Here is a 23,033-nt window from a genome sequence, read left to right as displayed (position 1 = left end):
ATATGTATTAGAACAAATTAATCTTTAACGGGAAATTATAAATTTTGTTGACATGGCATGATTTTTTTTGTGATAGAAATCTGTTGGCAAATTATACTTTATAATGAGACATTTATAGAGGTCTGTGTATTTATAAAGTTGACTAAATCTGTTGTATTTTTAAACATGATATAATATGAATAGTTGAGCAGACTGTTAAGGGTGTTTGTGGTAAGAATAAGATCATAACTATGATTGAAATAGAGGGAAAATAAAAAGTCCTTTAAGGAACAAGAGTTAATATGCCAATCAAGTACCATGATTTTATCTAACCTCTACAACTTCTCTAGAATGTAAGATATCTTGGAACCTATAAATTTATGATTAGATGTTTGCTTCAGATTTTCATGGCTCTTTTTTAAATACATATATTTTTAATTTTTAGAAAGAGAGAGAGTGCACGGGAGTGGGGGAAAAGGGCAGAAGGAGAGAGAGAATCTTAAGCAGGCTCCATTCTCAGCCCAGAGCCTGGCAAAGGATCTCACAAATGGATCTCACAACCGTGAGAGATCATGACCTGAGCTGGAATCAGAAGCTTAACCAACTGAGTCACCCAGGTGCCCCATAGGCAAATATTTTAAATCAATTTTTGGACACATGCTCAAAGAGCTAGTGGAAAGTATGGACAAACAACTAAAAGTTTTAGAAACTAAAAGAATTCTAGAAAATGATGTATCGAAAAATTGAGATAGTAATAAAGATCTAGAAATTATCAAAAGGAACTAAATTGTAATTCTGGAGCTAAAAAGTACAATAACTGATATTAAAATATTTTCTAGAGGGATGCAGCATCAGATAGGGGTAGGCAGGAAAGAATGAGTGAACCTGGAGATGAAACAAAGTAAATTATTGTGTCTGAGAAGAAAAAGAAAAAAAGAATGAGGAAAAGTGAATAGAGCCTGAAGGACCTGTGGGATATCACTAAGGAGAACAACATTTGCATTATGATTGTCCCAAAAGGAGAAGGGAGAGAGAAAGAGAAAGAATATTTGGAGAAATAATTACTAAAATGTACCAAATTTGATGTGAAAGACATGAATCTGTATATCCAAGAAACTCAGTGAACTCCAGGCAGATTAATTTCAAAGAAGCCTACAATGAGACACATGATAGTATGATTGTCAAAAGCCACAGACAAATAGAGAATCTTGAAAGCAGCAACAAGAGTAGTGTCTCTTAGCATACAAGGGATCTTTAATAAGATTAACAATTGATTTTTCATGCAAAACCTTGGAACCAGAAAGCAGTGTGCTGATGTAAGTTCTGAGAGAGAAAATATCAAACAATTTGATATTTGACAAAACTATTCTTTAAGTATGAAGTCAACATTAAGATATTCTCAGGTAAACAAAAAGTGAGGGAAGGGGCACCTGGTTGGCTCAGTCAGTGGAGTATGTGACTCTTAATCTTGGGGCTGTAGATTTGGGCCCTGAATTGGGTATTAGATATTACTTAAAAAAAAAAAAATCTTCAAAAAAAAAAAAAAAAGGAATTCATCGTTAGTAAATCTGCTTTACACGAAATGCTAAAAAGAGCATGATAGCTATATAGGTAAATATAAAAGATAGTTTTACTTCACTTTTAGTTTGTAACTCCTCATTTTTTCCTATGTGATTGAAGAAAAGCAAATGTATAGAATGAAGATTATAAATCTATGTTCATGGGCACATAATGTGTAAAAGTGTAATCTATGATAATACTGTAAGTAGAAGGAGTAGAGACATAGCACCATCATGTATACTGTTGACACTATGTTGGTATTGTTCAAATTATGCTATTATAAGTTTATGATGTTAATTGTAGTCTCCATGGTAACCATTAAGAAAATAACTGAAATATGTGTAGGAAAGTAATGGGAAGAGAATCAAATGGTATACTGCATAAAATCTATTAAATACAAAAAATGTGGTAATGGAGGAATTGAGGAACAAAAAACATTTAAGACCTACAGTAAGCAAATAGTTTCTAAATGGCAGAAGTAAATCCTTCCTTGCCAGTAGTTACTTTATTTTATTTTTTTAAATTGTTAAAGTTTATTTTATTTTGAGAGAGAGAGAGCACGGGAGGGACAGAGAGCAGTGGGGAGAGAAAGAGTCCCACCACCAGCTCAGAACCTGATGGGCTTGAACACACAAACTGTGAGATCATGAACTAATCTGAAACCAAGAGTCAGACACTTCACCCACCGAGCCATCCAGGAGCCCCTATCAGTAGTTACTTTAAGTTAAATAGATTAATTGGAGCACCTGGTAGGCTCAGTCAGTAGGGCATGTGACTTTTTTTTTTTTAAGATGTTAAGTAATCTCTACACCAAATGTGGGGCTTGAATTCATAACCTCAAGATCAAGAGTCACATGCTCTTCCGACTGAGCCAGCCAGCTGCTCTAAGCAAGCAGTTCTTCGATTTTTTTTTTTTAACGTTCATTTTTTTTTTAAGTTTATTTATTCTGAGAGACACAGACACAGTGCAATCAGGGGAGGGACAGAGAGAGGGAGCAAGAGAGAGAATCCCAAGTAGACTCCACACCACCAGCTCAAAGCCTAATGTGGGGCTTAAACTCATGAACTGTGAGATCACGACCTGAGCTGAAACCAAGAGTCAGACGCCTAACTGACTAAGCCACCCATGCAACCCAAATAAATGTTCATTTATTTTTGAGAGATAGAGAGTGCGAGCAGGGAAGGGACAGAGAGCAACAGAGGATCTGAAGCAGGCTATGTGCTGAAAGCAGCAAGCCCAATGCAGGGCTTGAACTCATGAACTGTGAGGTCATGGCCTGAGCCGAAGTCAGCTGCTTAACCAACTGAGCCACCCTGGTGCCCCTAAGCATGCAACTCTTGATCTCATAGTCATGAGTTCAAGCCCCACATTGGGTGTGGAGTCTACTTAAAAAAAAGTTAGATTATACTGTAAAAGGCAAAGATTGGCAGAATGGATAAGAAGATAACGGTACCTGTCATGTCTATAAGAGACTCATTTTTTGATAGAGACAGGATGAAGTTGAAAGTAAAGGATGGAAAAAAAGATACTCCATTCATTCCCACCAACAGTGTGAGAGGGTTATCCTTTCGCTGCATCTTTGCTCACATTTGTTGTTGCCTGTGTTGTTAATTTGAACCATTCTGACAGGTGGGAGGCGGTATCTTATTTTGGTTTTTATTTGTATTTTCCTGATGATGAGTGATGTTGAGCATTTTTTCATGTGTCTGTTAGCCATTTGTATGTATTCTCTGGAAAGCTCATGGGGTGGGGGTTTCTCAGAAAGTTAAAACTAGAATTACTCCATGACCCAGCAATTGCACTACTAAGTATTTATCCAAAGAATACAAAAATACTGGTTCAGAGGGGCATATGCACCCATGTTTATAGCAGCACTGTCAACAATAGCCAAATTATGGAAAGAACCTAAATGTCCATCAACTGATGGATACATGTGTGACACACATGTATGATGGAATATTACTCAGCCATCGTTTCATTCAAAACGAATGAAATCTTGTCATTTGCAACAATGTGGATGGAACTAGAGAGTGTTATGCTAAGTGAAATAAGTCAGAGAAAGGCAAATACCACGTGATTTTGCTCAGATGTACAGTTTAAGAAACAAAACAGATGAGCATAGGGGAAAGAAGGAAAAATAAGATAGAAACAGAGAGGGAGGCAGATTATAAGAGACTTTATAGAGGACAGACTGAGGGTTGCTGGAGGAGAGGTGGGTGGAGGTATAGGCTGAATGGGTGATGGGCATTAAGGAGGACACTTGTTGGGATGAGCACTCAGTGTTACATGTAAGTGATGAATCCCTAAATTCTACTGATATCAATACTACACTATATGTTAACTAACTTGAATTTAAGTAAAAAAAAAAGATATTCTGTTCAAATGCTAATAACCAAAGATGGTTGGAGTAGCTATATTATCATCAGAAAAAAAATCAATTTTAAGTCAAACAAGTTTATAGTAGACACTGAAGCTCATTATATATTGATGAGTTTCAATTTCTCAGGAAGATAGAACATTTATAAGCACATATATACTTAATAACAGAGCTCCTAAATATAGGAAACAAAAGTGGAAAGGTTTGAAGGGAGAGATAGGTAATTCTCCATTAATAATTAGAAACTTTAATACTGCACTTCAGTGATGGCTACAACAACCAGACCGAAGATCAACGAAGAAATGGAGGACCTGAACAGTGCTATAAACCAATTATACCTAACAGACATATATAATACACTCTACAATAGAATATATGTGCTTTTCAAGTACACAAGAAACATTTTCAAGATTAGACTACAAACAAGTCTTAGTAAGTTGAAAAGATTGAAATCATGCAAGTTTCTTCTGTGATCACAGTGAAACAAATCTAGAAATCAGTAACAAAAGGAAAATTTGAAAATGTATGAATATGTGGAAGTTAAGCAACACACTCTTGTACAGCCATTGGGTTATAGAGGAAATGATAAGGGAAATTGGAAAATACCTTGAAATGAATGAAAATTAAGACACAATACACAAAAAGTTATGGGATGCAACAAAAGTAGTGCTCAGAGGGAATTTCATGGCTGTGAAAGCTTACATTACAAAGAAATAAAAATCTGAAATTAGTAACCTAAATGTACACCTGAAGGAGCTTGAAAAAGAAGTTAGCAGAAGGGAGGAAATAATGATATGAGATAAATGAAGCAGAAAACAGAAAAGTAGTTTTTCTGAAAATACTAACAAAAATGACAAATCTTTGAGTAAGAAAACAAAGACTCAACTCACTAAATCAGAAATTTAAGCATGAGCATTCCCACCAACTTTATAGAAATAATAACAGTTCTACAAGAAAATTAAGAGCAACAATACACCAACAAACTGGGTGGCCTAGATGAAATGGGCAAATTCCTAGAAATACACAAATGGCAAAAACTGATTGAAGAAGAAGTAGAAAATCTTCTACAACAAGTAAGGAGATTGAGCCAGTAGTAAAAATCCTCTGCAAAAAGAAAAGACAGAAACCAGATGGCTTCCCTCATGAATTTCCTCAAACATATAAAGAATTAATACCGTTCCTTCTTAAACTTTTCCAAAATATTTAAGAAGCAGCAAGCAGTACTTCCTAACTCCTATGAGACCAGCATTAGCCTGATTTTGAAGCCAAAGACACTTCCAGAGAAGACAATTACAGAACAGGATCCTTGATAAGTATAAATGCAAAAAAATGTCAAAAAAATAGCAAGCAGAAGCCAGAAACATATTAAAAGGATTATGTATTATGACCAAGTGTGATTTATTCCTTGATTGCAAAGGTGGCTCAATCAAGCCACTGATGAAAATCAATCAGTGTACTATATCACATAACTAGAATGGAGGAAGAACCCACATAATCATCTTACTTGGTGTAGAAAATGCATTTGGTGATTCTAGTATCTTTCCATGTTAAAATCACGCAATAAACTAGGAATGGAAGGACACTTCCTCAACGTAATAAAGGCCATATATATAAAAACTATTGTTAATATCATACTCAATGGTGAATGACTGAAAAATTTTCCCTTAAGTTCAGGAATGAAACCATGATGCCCACTTTTGCTTTTTCTCTTCAACATTGTACTGGAAATTCCAGCCAGAGTAATTAGGCAAGAAAAAGAAATAAAAGCCTTCAAAATTGGAAAAGAAGTAAAACTATCTCAGTTTGCATGGTTTTATATAGGCACACCTCAGAGATACTGCAGGTTCGGTTCTAGACCACCACAGTAAAGCAAATTACAATAAAGCAAGTCAAATGAGTTTGAGTTCCCAGTGGATATAAAAGTTATGCTTATGCTAATTGTAATTTATTAAGTGTGCAATAGCACTGTGTCTAAAACAATAATTACATTTCTTAATTAAAAAATACTTTATTGCTAAAAAGTGCTAGCCATCATCTGAGCTTTCAGGGAGTCATAATCTTTTTGCTGATTGCCTTGGTGTTGTTGGCTGCTGACCGATCAGAGTGGTGGTTGCTTAAAGTTGGGGTAGCTCTGGCAGTTCTCTTAAGAAACCACTTTCTTCATCCATAAGAAGCAACTCTTCATCTGTTAATGTTTTATCATCAGATTGCAGCAATTCAGTCACATCTTCAGGCTCCACTTCTGATTCGAGTTCTCTTGCTATTTCTACCACATCTGCAGTTACTTCTTCCGCTTAAGTCTTGAACCCTCAGAGTCATCCATGAGGGTTGGAATCAACTTCCTCCAAACTCCCATTAATGTAAATATTTTGACTTTTTCCCATGAATCAGGAATGTTCTTAATGATGTCTAGAATGGTGAATCCTTTCTGGAAGATTTTTTTTAATTTTTTTTTTTTTAAACAAGATTTTTGCCCAGTGTGGGGCTGAACTCATGGTCCTGAGACCAAGAATCACAAGGAGAGTGGGGGAAATGGAAAACAACTAGTTGGTGGAGCAGTCAGAACACATGTACCATTTATCAATTAAATCTGCCGTTTTATATGGGTATGGTTACATTGGAGTTCAATGATCACAGATCACCATACCAAGTATAATAATAATGAATATGTTTGAAATATGGTGAATTTTACCCAAATGTGACACAGAGACATAAGATGAGAAAATGCTGTTGAAAAACTGGTGCTGATAGACTTGCTCAATACAGGGTTGTAAATTTGTTAAAAAATAACTGTGAAGTACAATAAGATGAAGTACAGTAAAATGAGCTCTGACTGTATATAGAGTAGACCCTAAAAAAACTCTTCCCAAAACTGAGCTAATAAAAGTATTCAGTGAAGTTCTAGGATACAAAATCAGTGTGCAAAAATTAGTTGCATTTCTGCAAACTAGCAGTGAAAAATCCAAGGAAGAAATTAAGAAAATAATTGCGTTTACCATAGCTTCACAAATAAAATATTAAGGAGCAAATTTAGCGAAGCACATGCAAGACTTACACACTGAAAACTACAAAACAGGTTAGAAAGAAACTAAAAAACACCTAATAAATGGAAAGACATCTTGAGCTCCTGAATTGGAAGACAGTATTTTTAAGAGGATAATACTACCCAAAATGATCTACAGATTTAATGTAATCCCCATTAAAATTCCACTGGTGGTTTTGCAGAAATTAAAAAAACTCATTATACAATTCATAAGGAATTTTAAAGGACCCAGAACAGCCACAACATTTTTGAATAGGAAGAACAAAGTTGGAGGAGTCCTACTTCTCAATTTTAAGACTTCTTATGAAGGTATAGTCATCGAAACAGTGTGATACTTAGTGGAAGAACAGATGTATAGAAAAATGGAATAGAATTATGAGTCCAGTAAACCCTCACATCTTTAGTCAATTGATTTTTTACCATAATGCCAAGACCATTCAGTGGGGGAAAGAACACTTTTCCAAAAAAAAGTGCTGGTAAAATTGGATGTCCACATACAAAAGAAAGAAATTTGATTATTTATACCATATACAGAAATTAAATGGGTCAGAGACCTGAATTTAAGAGCCAAAACTGTAACACTCTGGAGAAGGGATAGGTGTATATCTTTAGGACTTTGGAGTTGGTAATGATTTCTTAAATATGACACCAAAAAGGCAGGCAACAAATGTAAAAAACAGATAAACTGGACTTGATTAAAATTAAAAACTTTTGTGTTTCTATGGACATTATCAAGAGAGTGAACAGGCAACCCACAAAATATGAGAAAATATTTGCAAATCGTGTATCTGAAAAGGGTTTAATATGTAGACTATATAGAGGACTATTACAGCTCAACATCAACAGAAGCCCTCCCCAAAACTTAGTTGACAGGCAAAATGCTTGAATAGACCTTACCAAAGAGGAGATACAAATGGCCAAGAAGCACATGAAAAGAAGCTTAACATCATTAGCTGCTAGAGAATTGCAAATCAAAACCACAATGAGATACCAGTTTATACCCATTCTCATGTAAATAAGCCCAAACCCACAAAACGAAATAACGCAGTGTGGCTTTGTGTATTTGGAGAAACTGGAACTTTGTACATTGCTGGTTAGGAATATAAAATGGTGTGCCTCGTGTGGAAAACAGTTTGGTGGTTCTTCAAAAGATTGAATACGGGGTTAACATATGACTCAGCAATTCTGCCCTCAAAATATACCCCAAATAATTGAAAAAGATGACTTAAGTAGATACTTGTTTATTAGTTTTTGTAGCATTATTCATAATAGTCAAGGTGTGGAAACAACCCAATGTCTATTAAGAGATGAATGAGTAAACAAAATATATATGCATAATGGAATATTATTTAGCCATGTAATAGCATGAGATGCTGATACATGTTACTTAGTGCATGAATGAACCTTGAAAACATATGCAAAGTTAAGTAGGCTAGATACAAAGAACAAATATAGTATGATTATACTTATATAAAATACCCAGAATAGAAAAATTCACAGAGATGTAATGTAAACAGGAGTTTTCAGGGGCTAGGGGAAGTCAGGAATGGGGACTTGTTGCTAAATGTGTAGAGCGTTGGGGTGCCTGGGTGGCTTAGTTGGTTAAGCATCTGACTTCGGCTCAGGTCATGATCTCATCAGGTCATGATCTCACTGTTCCCGAGTTCGAGCCCCGTGTCAGACTCTGTCCTGACAGCTCAGAGCCTGGAGCCTGTTTCAGATTCTGTTTCTCCCGTTCTGTCTCTGCCCTTCCCCTGCTCGTGTTCTGTCTCTCTCTCTCAAAAGTAAACATTAAAAAAAAATCAATAGGTAGAGTGTTTGGAGTGATAAAGTTTTGGAAGGAGGCATGGTGATGGTTGCATAACACTGTGAATGTAATTAATGTCACTAAATTGTATATCTAAATATGACTAAAATGGCAATTTTTATGTTCTATACATTTTATCACAGTAAAGGAAAAAAAATATCTAATTGTTTTTAGATTCAAAATTTCTGTAAGATAAAGGAAAATGTCAGTCTCCCCTAATCTATCTTTACATGTTCCAATGATGTTCAGTCAGTTAGGGAATGAACAGGTGTATATTGAGCATGTACTATGTGTCAGGCACTGTTTATATATTCTAACTACATGTTCATGTTAAATTTCTCTTTTGATTCACATCTATTCTGAGATGAGGAAGCAGTTATAGAGGGATTGTAAGTTATTTATCTGAGGTTGAAGTAGTAAATGATAGGACTGACTCATATCCAGGGGTGTCTAGAATTCATACTAAATCTACTCAGTTCATTCCCTCCACTTTACAGATGACATGGCACACATTTTACCCTCATAATGGTGATTGATGTTTAATAGTAAGACTGAAAAACTAGAGATCTTGAAAAACCTTTTTTGGCAAAATGTGTTGTGTTTAGTTAAAGGGTATTTTAGGTATTCTTTGTACATTAGCATCACAATTGGCAAAAGGAAGTAAATATATATTGGGTTCTTTTTATATATGTTACACAATTTAATCTTCACCACAAAACTGAGGTGGTATTTCAAGATGAAAAATGGAATCTCTTGTAAGTTATTTGCCCAGGTTCACATAGCTAGGAAGGTATAGAGCTAATATTCTCTTTCAATTTTTTGATCTCTGAATCATGTGATAACTAGAAATGTAGAGCTTTTATATAAATGTCAAGAGGCTTTTTTTTTTCAGGAAATTCATCTGTATAGCATTTCTAAAACATTCCTTTCCCATGGATCCTAATGAATAGTTTTCTAATAGCTTCCTTCTTTACCCATTAATAATGATTAATAATGATATACAACATTTATTAAGCACTTTTATATGCCTTGCAGTATGCTAATTAACATTTCTATGTGCAGTGTCATTTTTAATCTTCTCAGCAACTCTGTGAGGTATAGGTAGGCATTATTATAATTCATTATAAGCCTGATGATGGGCCTGAGAATGGAAGTTGGTCAGTTAACTGAAAATCAATTAAATTAAGGAATCACAAAAATCAGTGTGTGTCATAAACATTTTAATTAAAAAGCAATATAAATGTAATTCATTCATGAGTCTTTTGATATAGGGTTAAGGCTTTTTTCTTGAGTTAGAAATGGCTAGAGTTTTGGGGCGCCTGGGTGGCGCAGTCGGTTAAGCGTCCGACTTCAACCAGGTCACGATCTCACGGTCCGTGAGTTCGAGCCCCGCGTCAGGCTCTGGGCTGATGGCTCGGAGCCTGGAGCCTGTTTCCGATTCTGTGTCTCCCTCTCTCTCTGCCCCTCCCCCGTTCATGCTCTGTCTCTCTCTGTCCCAAAAATAAATAAAAACGTTGAAAAAAAAATTAAAAAAAAAAAATAAAAGAAATGGCTAGAGTTTTGACTTCCTTTGGTTCAACTATTACAATGGTGTCACCTTCATGATTTTCAGTTGTTTTTTCATTTAAGTGATACAGGAACTTAAAACTACTAACAGAGGAATATGAGTGCATCTTAATTTAGAATATGATCTTTCCAGTACAGCTCTTCTTACCATGGGATTGCATTCAATGAACCTGTTGTAAATTGAAAATACCCTGTCAAAAATGCATTTAGTATACATAATTTACCTGACATCACAGCCTAGCTGACCTTAAACTTGCTCAGAACCCTTACACTAGCTTACATTTGGGCAAAATCATGTAACACAAAATTTATTTTATAATAAAGTGCCAGATATCTCATGTAATTTATTGAATACTGTATGAAAGTGAAAAATAGAATGTATGGGTACAGGATGATTTTAAGTGTACAGGTTGTTTACTGTCATGATTACATGGCTGGCTGGGAATTGCAGTTCCCCGCTCATGCCCAGCATCATGAGAGTGTATCTTACTACATATTGCCAACCTAGAAAAGGATCAAAGTTCAAAATTTGAAGAATAGTTTCTGCTGAATGTGTATTGCTTTGGCACCATCTTAAAGTAAAGAGATCATAAGGCAAACCATCCTAGGTTGGACCATATGGTTGTCTTACCCAAAACTAATATGACAGCAGCTTTTTAATGGCTTCCTTTCATTGAATGCAAACTTTCAACCTAGTTTTTATAGCTACAGCTTTCTTTTTTCCTTCTCATTGAAGTCAGTTTATTTTTCTTAATGCAGTTTATTTTTCTTAATGTTATAAAACTTACAATTAGAAAAAACAGATTTGGGAACAAGCATCCCTGCCTCTTGGCAGTTTTTTCTCTCAAGTTTTGTTGACATTTGCTATTTCAATGTGTTTCTTTTTTTCATTGTGATAAAATATACATAACATTTACCATTTTAATCATTTTGAAGCATATAAATCAGTGGCATTAAGAATAGAATATTGTGTGATTATCACCAATATCTGTTTCTAGAACTTTTTCATCATTCCAATGAGTAACTCCATACCAGTTAAACATTTACTTTCTATTCCTCCTTTTTCCCTCATGCCTTAGTAAGCTCTGTTTTGAGTCTATGAATTCTAGGCCTATTCTAGCTGTCTCCTATAAGTGGAATCATGCAACAGTAAATACTTTGTGTCTGGCTTATGTTTTCTTTTTTTTTCTTTTTTTTTTTTAATTTTTTTTTCAACGTTTATTTATTTTTGGGACAGAGAGAGACAGAGCATGAACGGGGGAGGGGCAGAGAGAGAGGGAGACACAGAATCGGAAACAGGCTCCAGGCTCTGAGCCATCAGCCCAGAGCCTGACGCGGGGCTCGAACTCACGGACCGCGAGATCGTGACCTGGCTGAAGTCGGACGCTTAACCGACTGCGCCACCCAGGCGCCCCTGGCTTATGTTTTCAAGGTTCATGTATGTTGTAGCATATAATAGAATTTCATTCCTTTTCATGGCTGAATAATTTTCCGTTGTATGTATAAACTACATTTTTTCTTTTCATCTGTTGATGGACACTTAATAGCTTTGTATGTTTTAAAAATGAAGTTGAAAAAGTTTTAATCACAGTATTTTCTTAGTTGAAACATTAGTTGCGACAAAGGTTTTTTTGGTGTGTTTTGGTGTTGAAATAGCATTTTTGATATGGATTGAGTTTTATTCACTGTTCTCATTTGCATGTGGATAATAATTACAGCAGTGACACATTGGGAATGGAAAGTAGAAGGAATAACTTTCTTTTTCTAGTGAAGGCAGCATATTTTAAAAATATTTTCTTAATACTGATTTTGAGCAACTTTCATGTGACATTGGAAGACCTAATCTTGTTTTTATCCCACACCAGTTTTGTGGTTTCACTTGTCTAAATTCATTGTCCGTTGAAGTATATTCTTCCTAAGGTGTTTTTTTTTAATTATAAAAATAACCTGGTAATAACAGATGGCTTCTTAAAACAAATTCTCTTTTATAAATGCTCAAGGGTAGTATGCAATATTTTAATTAAAATTTGAGATGCTAGGAAAATCACCTCCCAACATTTTATAGAAAAATTTGAAAAATACCTTCGGATGTTTTAGAGCAAACTTGTGAATAATCTTGAATAATTATTATAAGGAAGAAGAGAATTAATCAAGGGCAATCTATTTTCTGTTATATTTGTTTACTTCAGTCCATTTGTACTCCTGATTACTGTCACATGTGAAAATGAACCATGGCTTAACGGGTGGATGGAGTAGCTTCTTTTTAGGTGATGGAGTGACCAGCAGCATGCCTTTCATTAAACACTTTCCTTCAGGGTTGACTGCTGAGTGCCTTTTATATATTATTGTTCTTCCTGAGTTAGACAGGGGTCTTCTATTACTATTTATCTGATTTTTACCTTTCATGGGTAGCCAGATATTGAACTGATGTCGATAAAAATTCAGAACTTCTCTTTTAAAAAATTTTTCTTTCTTTTTTTTTTTAATTTTTTTTTCAACATTTATTTTTTGGGGACAGAGAGAGACAGAGCATGAACGGGGGAGGGGCAGAGAGAGAGGGAGACACAGAATCGGAAACAGGCTCCAGGCTCTGAGCCATCAGCCCAGAGCCCGACGCGGGGCTCGAACTCACGGACCGCGAGATCGTGACCTGGCTGAAGTCGGACGCTTAACTGACTGCGCCACCCAGGCGCCCCAAAAATTTTTCTTTCTTTATTTTGAAAGAGAGAGACAGACACATACACACATGCAAGTGGGTGAAGGACTGAGAGAGAGGGAGAGAGAATCCTAAGCAGGCTCAGAGCTATTGGCTTGGAGCCTGATGTGGGGCTTGAACTCACAAACTGTGAGATCGTGACCTGAGGGAAAACCAAGAGTTGGATGCTTTAACCGACTGAGCCACCCAGGCGCCCCAAAATTCAGAACCTCTTAAATGATAAATGATAAATGATAAATGATAAATATAAATATAAATATAAATATATTTATAAATATAAATATATATATAAATGATAAATATAAATGATCAATACTAAGACAATTTACTTGAGTGAAGAGTGAGAGTTAGGATTGCACCTGACATGGGTGCCAGATTCAAGTAGAAATAAAGGGCAGGTTGAATGAAAATGGAGAGGTGTGGTTGGAGTTAAAATTCCACAAGGTTAATAATCTCCATTACCTAGGAAGGCCTTCAGGCAGCAGTTTTCCAGTATCCAGCCAAGGTAAGTATTGATATTCATCTAGTCAACATCAACCAGATAGGTATTCTTACCTGGTGATGAGTAGTTATCATTTCACAGTGTTCTTTGGTAAGGTGGGAAGTAATGTGGAGATAATTTTGAGATGTTTGTAGATCCTTTAGGTGTTGATTTTTGCTGGGATAAGAATAATGGGGGTAGATTATTTACTTGATATAGGAGGAGATGGATTATAATTTAGTGTTTCCTACCCTAGCATTGGTTCCGATAGAGGTGTCTTCTAGTGGGTTTCTGCTCTGGCAAGTTGTTTTTCTGTGTCCACCTTTTTGTCTCTCCAGTTTTGGGGACACTGGTTTTTCTTGTAACCTCATTTCTGTAAGAAGAGTTACTGATTTTTCAGTTAAGCTTTTTCCTTTCTTGTTAGTATGGAGTGGTGACTTCTTTAAAAAATTTTTAAAAATTCTTTATTTTTGAGATTGAGACAGAGTGTGAGCAGGGAAGGGGCAGAGAGAGAGGGAGACACAGAATCCGAAGCAGGCTCCAGGCTCCAAGCTGTCATCACAGAGCCCAATGCGGGGCTCAAATTCAGGAACCATGAGATCGTGACCTGAGATGAAGTTGGATGCTCAACCGACTAAGCCACCCAGGTGCCCCTGGAGTGGTGACTTCTAAATTCCTTACCTGCTGGACTAGAAACTGCAGGTTAATTTTTTTTAAAGGCATTACTATTACTGGATGATGATTTTGATCTTGTTTATACTCAGTCATATGCTTTAATATGGTAGATGAGTGAAAAGTCCAGCGTCTTTAACTTAAATAATCTAGAATAGTCCCTATACTGGGGCTTGGTTCTTACTCCATAGTACCACCTTTTCCATGTCTCATCTGAAAGCCAGTGTTCTTATCAAGATCTCTCCATTTTGGTAGGGCCAGAGCTTTAATATCTCTAGCACTCTCTTTCTGAATACAGAATTCTGTTTTTAGATGAGTTATATACAACTTCTATAGTTATTAGATAGAGGACTAATTGTATGAAATTTAGGGAATCGTGACAGGGCTATTCATATAGGTTGATGCCCTCTCAGTGTTTTCCTATGGACAATGGACAAGATGATTGCAGCATTGAGAGATCTGAACAACATTAACATAACTGGGAAATATATTGGGTAAAATGATTGACTCTCCGGTGATTGGATGGTCTGGAACCTTAGGATACTTACGGTTGGGAAAATGATGATTAGTTCAAATAAGTACTGATGGAAATGCAGTCTTGCCTATCATGTCCAGTGATGATGTTTAAAACAGAACATCAGTTTCTGCAGTGAGACTAAATGACAGTAATTATCCCCTGAGGCACTCTTTTTTGATAAGTTTCTGAGGCTCTCCTGCTGCTGATGTCTCTTGAAGCCCATGTTGCTTCTACTTCTATGGAAAGTCACTTGTTTTTATATAAAACCAAAAGACACTTGATAAGTCAAAATACCAGGTGATCAGCTTCAAACTCTTTTGCAGGCTGCAGCAGTGTGACTTATGTGTGTTGACATGAGATTCTACCAACCTGTTCATACAAACTAATGTCTACATTCCTACCAGAGACCTCATTCACTCCTTCTGTATAGACTCCTCTGTATTTTTTCAGTGGTCCTGGTTGGTGCACTAAGTGTTTAGGCCTCTTTACTTCCTAGGATCTGAACAAATTAACAAGAGAAGGTAATAGGGACAGAGGAAAAATATCAAGTCAACTTTATTACTCAGAAAGGCTAGATTGGAGAATATTGCTTAAAATGGAGCATGGGCTTGTTAACTCTGGAGGTTGGCCAGCAGACCCACTCATCATCAACTCAGCCACACCAGCAGAGTGGCCTTGCAAATATAGAAGTGCATGCTTGTTTGCTGTGGGCAGTTTGTTTCCAGGGGGAAGAAGGATAGAGATGAGCTGAACATATCCAGTGTATTAAACACAAACTAGTCAGTGGAGAGATAAGGAATTAGACTAATTGAACTTTCTCCAGAAGAAGGAAGCATTACTCTTCTAAGCCTATCTGTATTTTCTTGATTTATCCATTTTAGACCATCTAGGCAGATTCCTTGCTATGGAAGATGAGAATTTAGCTTACTTATCCTTCCCGGTCTCCTATTCACTCATCCTCCCAACATAATTCTTCCATAATTTTGATTAAGTATTTGGTATTTACATTTTATAATTACATACCTGCCTTTTTTCTCTATAGAATTTTGTGGTTCTTGAAATTAATCTTCTCATCCCATTTAGTTTACTGACTTTTTATGATTTTTTAAATGTTTTTATTTTATTTTTGAGAGAGAGAGAGAGAGAGACAGAGCACAAGTGGGGGAGGGGCAGACACAGAATCCAAAGCAGGCTCCAGGCTCTGAACTGTCAGCCCAATGTGGGGCTCACACTCACAAACTGAGATCAAGACCTGAGCCGAAGTCAGACACTCAACTGACTGAGCCACCCAGGCACCCCATTTACTGAGTTTTATAGTCTTATCATGAATGGAGTCAAAAGCTTTTCCACAGTTGCATTAGTATATCTATATGTAGATACTTAGTTAATATATATCTTCATGTAGCAGATTTGCCTGGCATAGTCTGTAGGGTCCACATTGGACTTCTTGTATACAAGTGCTCTTGCGTTAGTGGTCATCAAAGTATCTTAACCTTCACTATTACCCTTAAGGTTTTCCTGACCTTGTGGTTGTATTACATATCCTGTTACCTAGATGTTATATCTTCTTTCTCTTGGTGTATTCTTGTTTTGTAGAGCACAGATTTTAGTAGCTTCCCGATAAAGAATATATAGGAGGCAAATCTTTTGAGAACTTGCGTGTCTGAAGATGTCTCCTTTTTATACTCATACTTAATTCATAGTCTCAATCCTGAGCATAGGATTCTAGGTTTGAAATACTTGTCCTTGAGAATTTGATGGCATTGCTCGCTCTATTGCTTTCTTTCAGTGTTGTCATTAAGAAGTTTGATGCCTTTTTAATAGCAGTCTTTTTTTTTAAATATTTTTTTCAACATTTTTTATTTATTTTTGGGACAGAGAGAGACAGAGCATGAACAGGGGAGGGGCAGAGAGAGAGGGAGACACAGAATCAGAAACAGGCTCCAGGCTCTGAGCCATCAGCCCAGAGCCTGACGCGGGGCTCGAACTCACGGACCGCGAGATCGTGACCTGGCTGAAGTCGGACACTTAACCGACTGCGCCACCCAGGCGCCCCATAGCAGTCTTTTATATGAAATATGTCACTGGAAGTCTGTAGAATCTTTTTTTTTATACCCTTTAATTCTGACATTTTATGGAGATTTGCCTTGTCATTGGTCTGTTTTTGTCATTTGTGCTGGACATGTGAATGTGCTTTTTCAGTCCAGAAGTCCCTATCTTTTAATCCTGGAACATCTTACAGAATTCTTTATTTGAATTTCTTCATTTTCACCTTAGAAACTTTCATGTCATCCCCACATTTTCTGGAGTATGCTTTTGCTTTGAGCTATGCGTGGTGTACCTCAGTCTAAAAACCCTGTGTTTTACTTACTCCAGTCTTTTGCTATTGTGAGAGAGTGGGCAAGATCAGGCTGTGCAGTCATGGGTAGGTGATCTGAGTGGTTAACCACTTCTTAAGTACACTTTAAAGAATTCTGGTGTTTTTAATGCCATCCTTGCCCTCAATGCCAGACATATGTGAGCCTATGAGGAGTTTTGTAGTGATATCAAGTTGATTTTCCATCTTCCCTGCTGTTGGCTTTGGATTAGCTTTCTTAGGTGTAAGTAATGTGCCATTATACATTTGTTCTAGAAATATATGTGCCTCTTTTATGCATTATAAGATCTGGTTGTGAATGTAATGAATACTGATGAACAGAAATGGAATTTCATGATAGCTGCAACAGCAGTGATATTATAAGAAATTGTCTTTGATTTCCATTGTTTACAAAATCACATGTACTGCTAAACTATTGTGATTTTTTGTTTACATTAATAAGTGAAGTAAAGGCTAGAGTTCATTTAGAGGATAGTATGAAAATAAAAATGTACTCTTTTTTTTCTCATCTGCTTTCCTGGAATCCCTGAAGTCTACCTGTGGACTCAATTTAGAATTCCTGGATTAACTGGATATGAGACCATAATCATGGTTTCCTATATTCATCCATTTTTCAAAGAGGCTTCTTTACATATATGTATCAGCCTTTTCATTCATTCAGCGAATATTTACTCAGTATCAGCAGAGTTAAGCAGAAGACACTGGGCACCAGGGATAGTTAACAGGAAAACTTCTGTCTTTGTGGAACTTCCATTTCTAGTTGAATATGTAATTGTTTATAGTGCGGTCTAGATGAAAATAACATAGTTTAACTATGTATCCCTGGAAAATAATGGAATTTGCATGTCTTTGTTATAATGTCATTACTTTACTTGAAACAGAACTTTAAAGTTTTTTTAAATTACTAAAGTAACATTTTTAAAAAGATGTGAGAAGATTGATAGGCAGAAAAGAAAACAAATGCACCATTAAAACCTTGGTGTACGTTTCAGTCTTTTTCTTTTTTTTTTTTTTAACATTTAAAAAAAATGTTTTTATTTTTGGGAGAGAGAGACAGTGTGTGAGCAGGGGAGGGGCAGAGAGAGAGGGAGGCAGAGGATCCAAAGTTGGATGCTTAACTGATTGAGCCACCCAGGTGCCCCCACTCTCTTTTCTATACACATATACACATATGTATATTTAAATGTGCATAATTTGTTTACAGAAATTCAATTGGATTATATTTTAAAAACAAAATTTTAATTTTTATTTGTCAAGTGTTTACTTCAATTTTAATGGCTGTACAATATTCAGTTTCATGAAAACACTTATTTGTATCTTTAGGTTGTTTTCTCTATTTTACTATTTAAAAAAATCCCATTTGCTAATTGCTTGTAGCTAAAATTTACCAAAAACTTTTATTTAATTCTTCCATAGTTTATTATGAAAAAATTTATATTAATGGAAAATTTGAAAGAATTTTACAGTGAATGCCCATATACCCACTATCTGGATTGTATAATTAACATCTTTTTTATATGTTTTAAAAGTTTTATATTAATTCCAGTTAGTTAATATACAGCATTTTATTAGTTTCAGGTATACAATATAGTAATTCAACAGTTTCATACATTACCCTATGCTCATCATGACAAGTGCACTCCCTAACTCCCTAATCCCCATCATCATTTAGCCCACCACCCTATAATTAACATTTTAGTATGCTTACTTTATCATATAATCTATCTAATTATCTATCCCTCTGTCGTTAATTTTTTTGCAAATATTTATAAGCTGAGTTGTACATTTTTCAGTTACACAAATTTTTTTCATTTATGCTAGGTTCCCCTCCAAGGAAACTTTTCAGTACTAATTTTCACTCTTACCAGTGGTATATCATGACACTTTGAATCTTTGCTGACACTGAGTTTTATTATTTAATGTAATTTTTTAGATAATTTTTGATGTATAAGTTGTTGCTAAAGGAGATTGCTTATTTTAACTCTAAAATGACTCCATTCATATGTAGTACTCATGAAACAGCATTCATTTATAGTTTGATCATCTACACTGTGGCTTTTGAAAGGAAATGTATATAATTTGTTCTCTGTGATACTTGATGGTTTTAATGGGAACATTGTACCTGTTTGGTAACTAAGGTACAGTTGGAATTTCAATCAGGAAATAGTCCTTTTGTTTTCAGTTTATGCAGTACAGTGTGTAAATAAGTACTCTAAAATATTACCTACAGCATATTGAGACTTTTTCTTTTTTCCCAGGGTAATGAGCCAGTGGAGGGAAATGATTCATTGGGGTCTTCAGGAGTAGAAGTAGATCTAATGAATTAAATATTCTTTCACTCATTAGACCTTTGCCTTGCTTCTTGGAACTTTGTTTTATTCCTTGTAACTGGGCTCCACCAGTGTAACAATATAATTGACTCAAGAGAAGTACAGATGTGATTTTGAGGTGTTAAGAAATCTGGACGCCTTAGGTGGGCATATAGTATGAGGTAGTTGAAGCAGGGAAGTAATTAGCAGATGAAAAGGCTTACACAATACTATCTTAAGTTATAGATCGCCTACATTCTACTTTATTTTAAAAGTAGTTTATAAGCAGTTAATTTAACTTTGGTATGGCTATTTAAAAAAATTATATGGAAATTCCACTAGAAATATGTTATCTTTGTTATTTTCTGAGCATTCAGCTAAATCTCTTTGTTTACAGCTGGGCTCAAAGTGCAGAGAACTCAAAGATATTCATTTCGGCCAATGTTACAAGATCTCAGATGAAGGCATGATCGTCATAGCTAAGGGCTGTCTGAAATTACAAAGAATATACATGCAGGAAAACAAATTAGTAAGTACTTGTTATAATCTTCATTTTTAAAAATTTTGTTTCTAACCTTTGATTTCTTTATAACTTATAAAATTTTATCTGCTTCTTTTGATGGTTTAGAGGCAAATACTACTTAAAAACAAGAATCCTCTCAAAACAATGGTTTTATAAATTGATCCTATAACTCTGTAGGTACTTGCATGTGGTACTTGTGTGTTAAAAATTCCTCATTAGCATGTGCTAATAGGTTTTTGTCTAAATTCTGGCAATTAATTAACTCAGGTAAATTGGAAAAAATAAAATTTAGTTGCTAAACATAAGTCTGTGGTGGTTGTTCCTTTTGATTTCCTAGGGATTGGAATAATTCTAGGTAGTTAGATTTTTTTTTTTTATGGTTCAGAAAGATGTGTACGTGTGAACTAAAGCTTTTCACTTAGTGTGGTAAATGAGATTCAGTAAACTGAGGCAGATAATCTTTTTAGTTATATAGATTTTATATTTTAATGACATACATGTGTAACTCATTCATAATATATATATTTACAGCTGTTTATTTTCTTTTATTGAGATGTAATTCACCTGCCATAAAATTTACTCTTTGAAAGTATTGCGACTTAATGGTTTTTAGTATATTCACAAAGTTGTGTAGTCATCATCACTAATTCTAGAACAGTTTCATTACCCCCAAAGAAAGTCTGCTAATTAGTTGTCACTCCCTTCCTCCAGCGCCTGACACCTGGTAATCTACTTTATGTCTCTGTGGATTTGCCTGTTCTAGGCATTTTATACAAATGGAATCACACAGTATGTGGTATATTGTATTTGGCTTCTTGGACATAGCATAATGTTTTCAAGGTTCATTCATGTAGTAGCAAATATCAGAGCTTCAGTTTTTTTAGTGGTTGAATAATACTCCAAACCTTTAAAATTTTGATTTGATGGGTGCTTAGTAAAAGTTAACAGAACAGGTTATCATTAGGGAGGTACTAGTAGATTTCTCAAGGTTGAGAAATCGTGTACTTTAAAATGTAGGCAAGGTGGTACTGAATATGTTGCATATTTTCAAAGGAGACCTGCTCTTAATTGTATTCCCCAAATAAAAGGATCTTTTTGTTGCTTCTCGGGATTAGTTTACAATATTTGATAAATGTGTCTCATAAATTAATGTAAGTTTTAAAAGTTCTCTAGAACCATCAGCACTTCAAATGAGATAATGTACTTTAAAACAAGATTCCAGTTAGAAAAATCAAAACACTATAAGTTAAAAGGAAATGCTTTTATCACCACATAGAATTATATTTTCCTGTGAAATTATATAGTAAAAATCCTCCACATTTCTCTTTACATTTATTACAAGTTTAATAATCTCTCTTAAAGCAGTATGATCTTATAGAATGAATAAGGTTTTCTGGGTCAGAGAGGGTGAATTTTTTAAACCTGGTGTACAATCACTTGTGATTCTAGGGAAATTGCTCTATGAACCTCTTCTGCAGACAGGGTTACTAATACCTGTTTTCTTGCAGGTTGTAGCTCTGAGGATTAAAAGGCATAATGTCCTTACGTTGTCTAGTACAAACTCTGACCCATAAGAGACACTAAAACTAGTAATTTTTATGAAATCCTGTCTGTATTTGTTGTCTGTTGGTTTCCACTTTACATTCAAGAGAAATGAAAGGATGGTAAACCCAACTTGAGATTTTTATATTCTTCACATATTGGGGATGTTTGTTGGGTGATTAATATTTGTTTCCTTGTTGAGTAAACACAGAGAAACATTTTTCTTAACACATTAACATTTTTAGTCCGTGGTTCCCCAGAGGAACTAATTGTATATGTTCTGAAGTTTCTACTTACATTCACATTTGTTTTTCCTTATTATTGTGGTTCATTAAAAAGATGATATACTTAAATGATAAGGAAATCAATTTTGTATGTCGTGCTATTCAGTAAACATTTGATTTCATTGGAAATTTGAAGTAATTTTGCTAAATCTTAAAGTTCGGTTCAATAAAGTTCCTTCAATTTAAAGTTCTAGAAAAGGAATCTTAGAATCATTTGAGCTCTTCATACTGGACAGTTGAATTATTATCTATCTTCCCATAGGAGCTACACCTTGTTGTTTTAGAATTTATGGAACAATGAGAAATATTTGAATCCTTTCAAAGCTATAATTTTAAGTAGTTCAGGTTTTTTCACTCTGAGAACTGTTATTATTAGTCTTTTAACAAGAAATATTTTAAATGGGGTGAGTAGAAATAATAGCAGTCTGGCTAAAGGCAAATTATATTTATATACTTTTATATTTTTATGCAGTATATATTTATAAAAATATTTGTACTCCATATGTAATTACAGGTAGGAAATATCACTAAACATCACTAAATAAGACAGATTTTGTAAATTAACAACTAATAGAGATATTTAGGAGAATGCTGTGTCTGAAAGGATGCCAACAGAATTTGACCTGTGCAGATACCGATCATTAATGAAATTGTTTTGCTAATTCTCTTATTAAATTGAATCTTCTCAAAAGAGTATTAGAATTTTGTTTATAGTCTAAAAAATACTCATAGCATAGTGTTTCTTTAAAAGTGTAAACTTTGCTGCCTTTAAAATATCAAATTGTTTTTATATATTGGCAGTATTTGAGTATACATTTTTTTTCATATTGTATCTTGGCCTTTAGATGGCAGCATTGTCTTTGTATATTTCAGTGACATCGCTTTTGTGTCCTTGATGTAACTATAAAGGTAGAATGCTTATACATAGTTTCTGCAGGTATTATGGTTTGTTTTCAATTTTTGTTCTTTAGGTGGTTTTAATGGGAAAATTTCTTAAAATAATTTGAAATATTAGTTATATTTAGAAGTTAAAAGATGAACTTGCTATTTTACACAAAGTAGAAAGATATTTGAACATTCTTATTTGTGGGACTGATTTAAGTAAGATAAACTTTAGGGAAGGATTCCTGTGTTTATCAGAGCGAGTTTTATTCCGGTGGAAAATGAGGACAATGACTTTACATTTTAAGACTCAGTGAGTTATGGTGAGGCAAAGAATTGAGGACTTCCATGTAAAATTTTACTCAAAAGAGATTTCTGTTTTACTTCTTTTTGAGTG

At 34.9% G+C, this 23,033-nt stretch overlaps 1 protein-coding gene across 1 annotated transcript in view; it reads left to right on the top strand.

Moving 5' to 3' along the window:
* Positions 1-23,033, top strand: part of FBXL17 (F-box and leucine rich repeat protein 17) — a 501,049-nt gene that overhangs the window by 26,595 nt on the left and 451,421 nt on the right. Inside the window, 1 exon segment of the mRNA XM_043595100.1 lies at positions 19,803-19,934. Coding sequence (XP_043451035.1) covers positions 19,803-19,934 — 132 coding nt within the window.

The sequence above is a fragment of the Prionailurus bengalensis genome, chromosome A1, assembly GCF_016509475.1.
Source record: "Prionailurus bengalensis isolate Pbe53 chromosome A1, Fcat_Pben_1.1_paternal_pri, whole genome shotgun sequence".
Lineage (NCBI taxonomy): Eukaryota > Metazoa > Chordata > Mammalia > Carnivora > Felidae > Prionailurus > Prionailurus bengalensis.
This window is presented reverse-complemented; position numbering and strand designations above follow the sequence as displayed.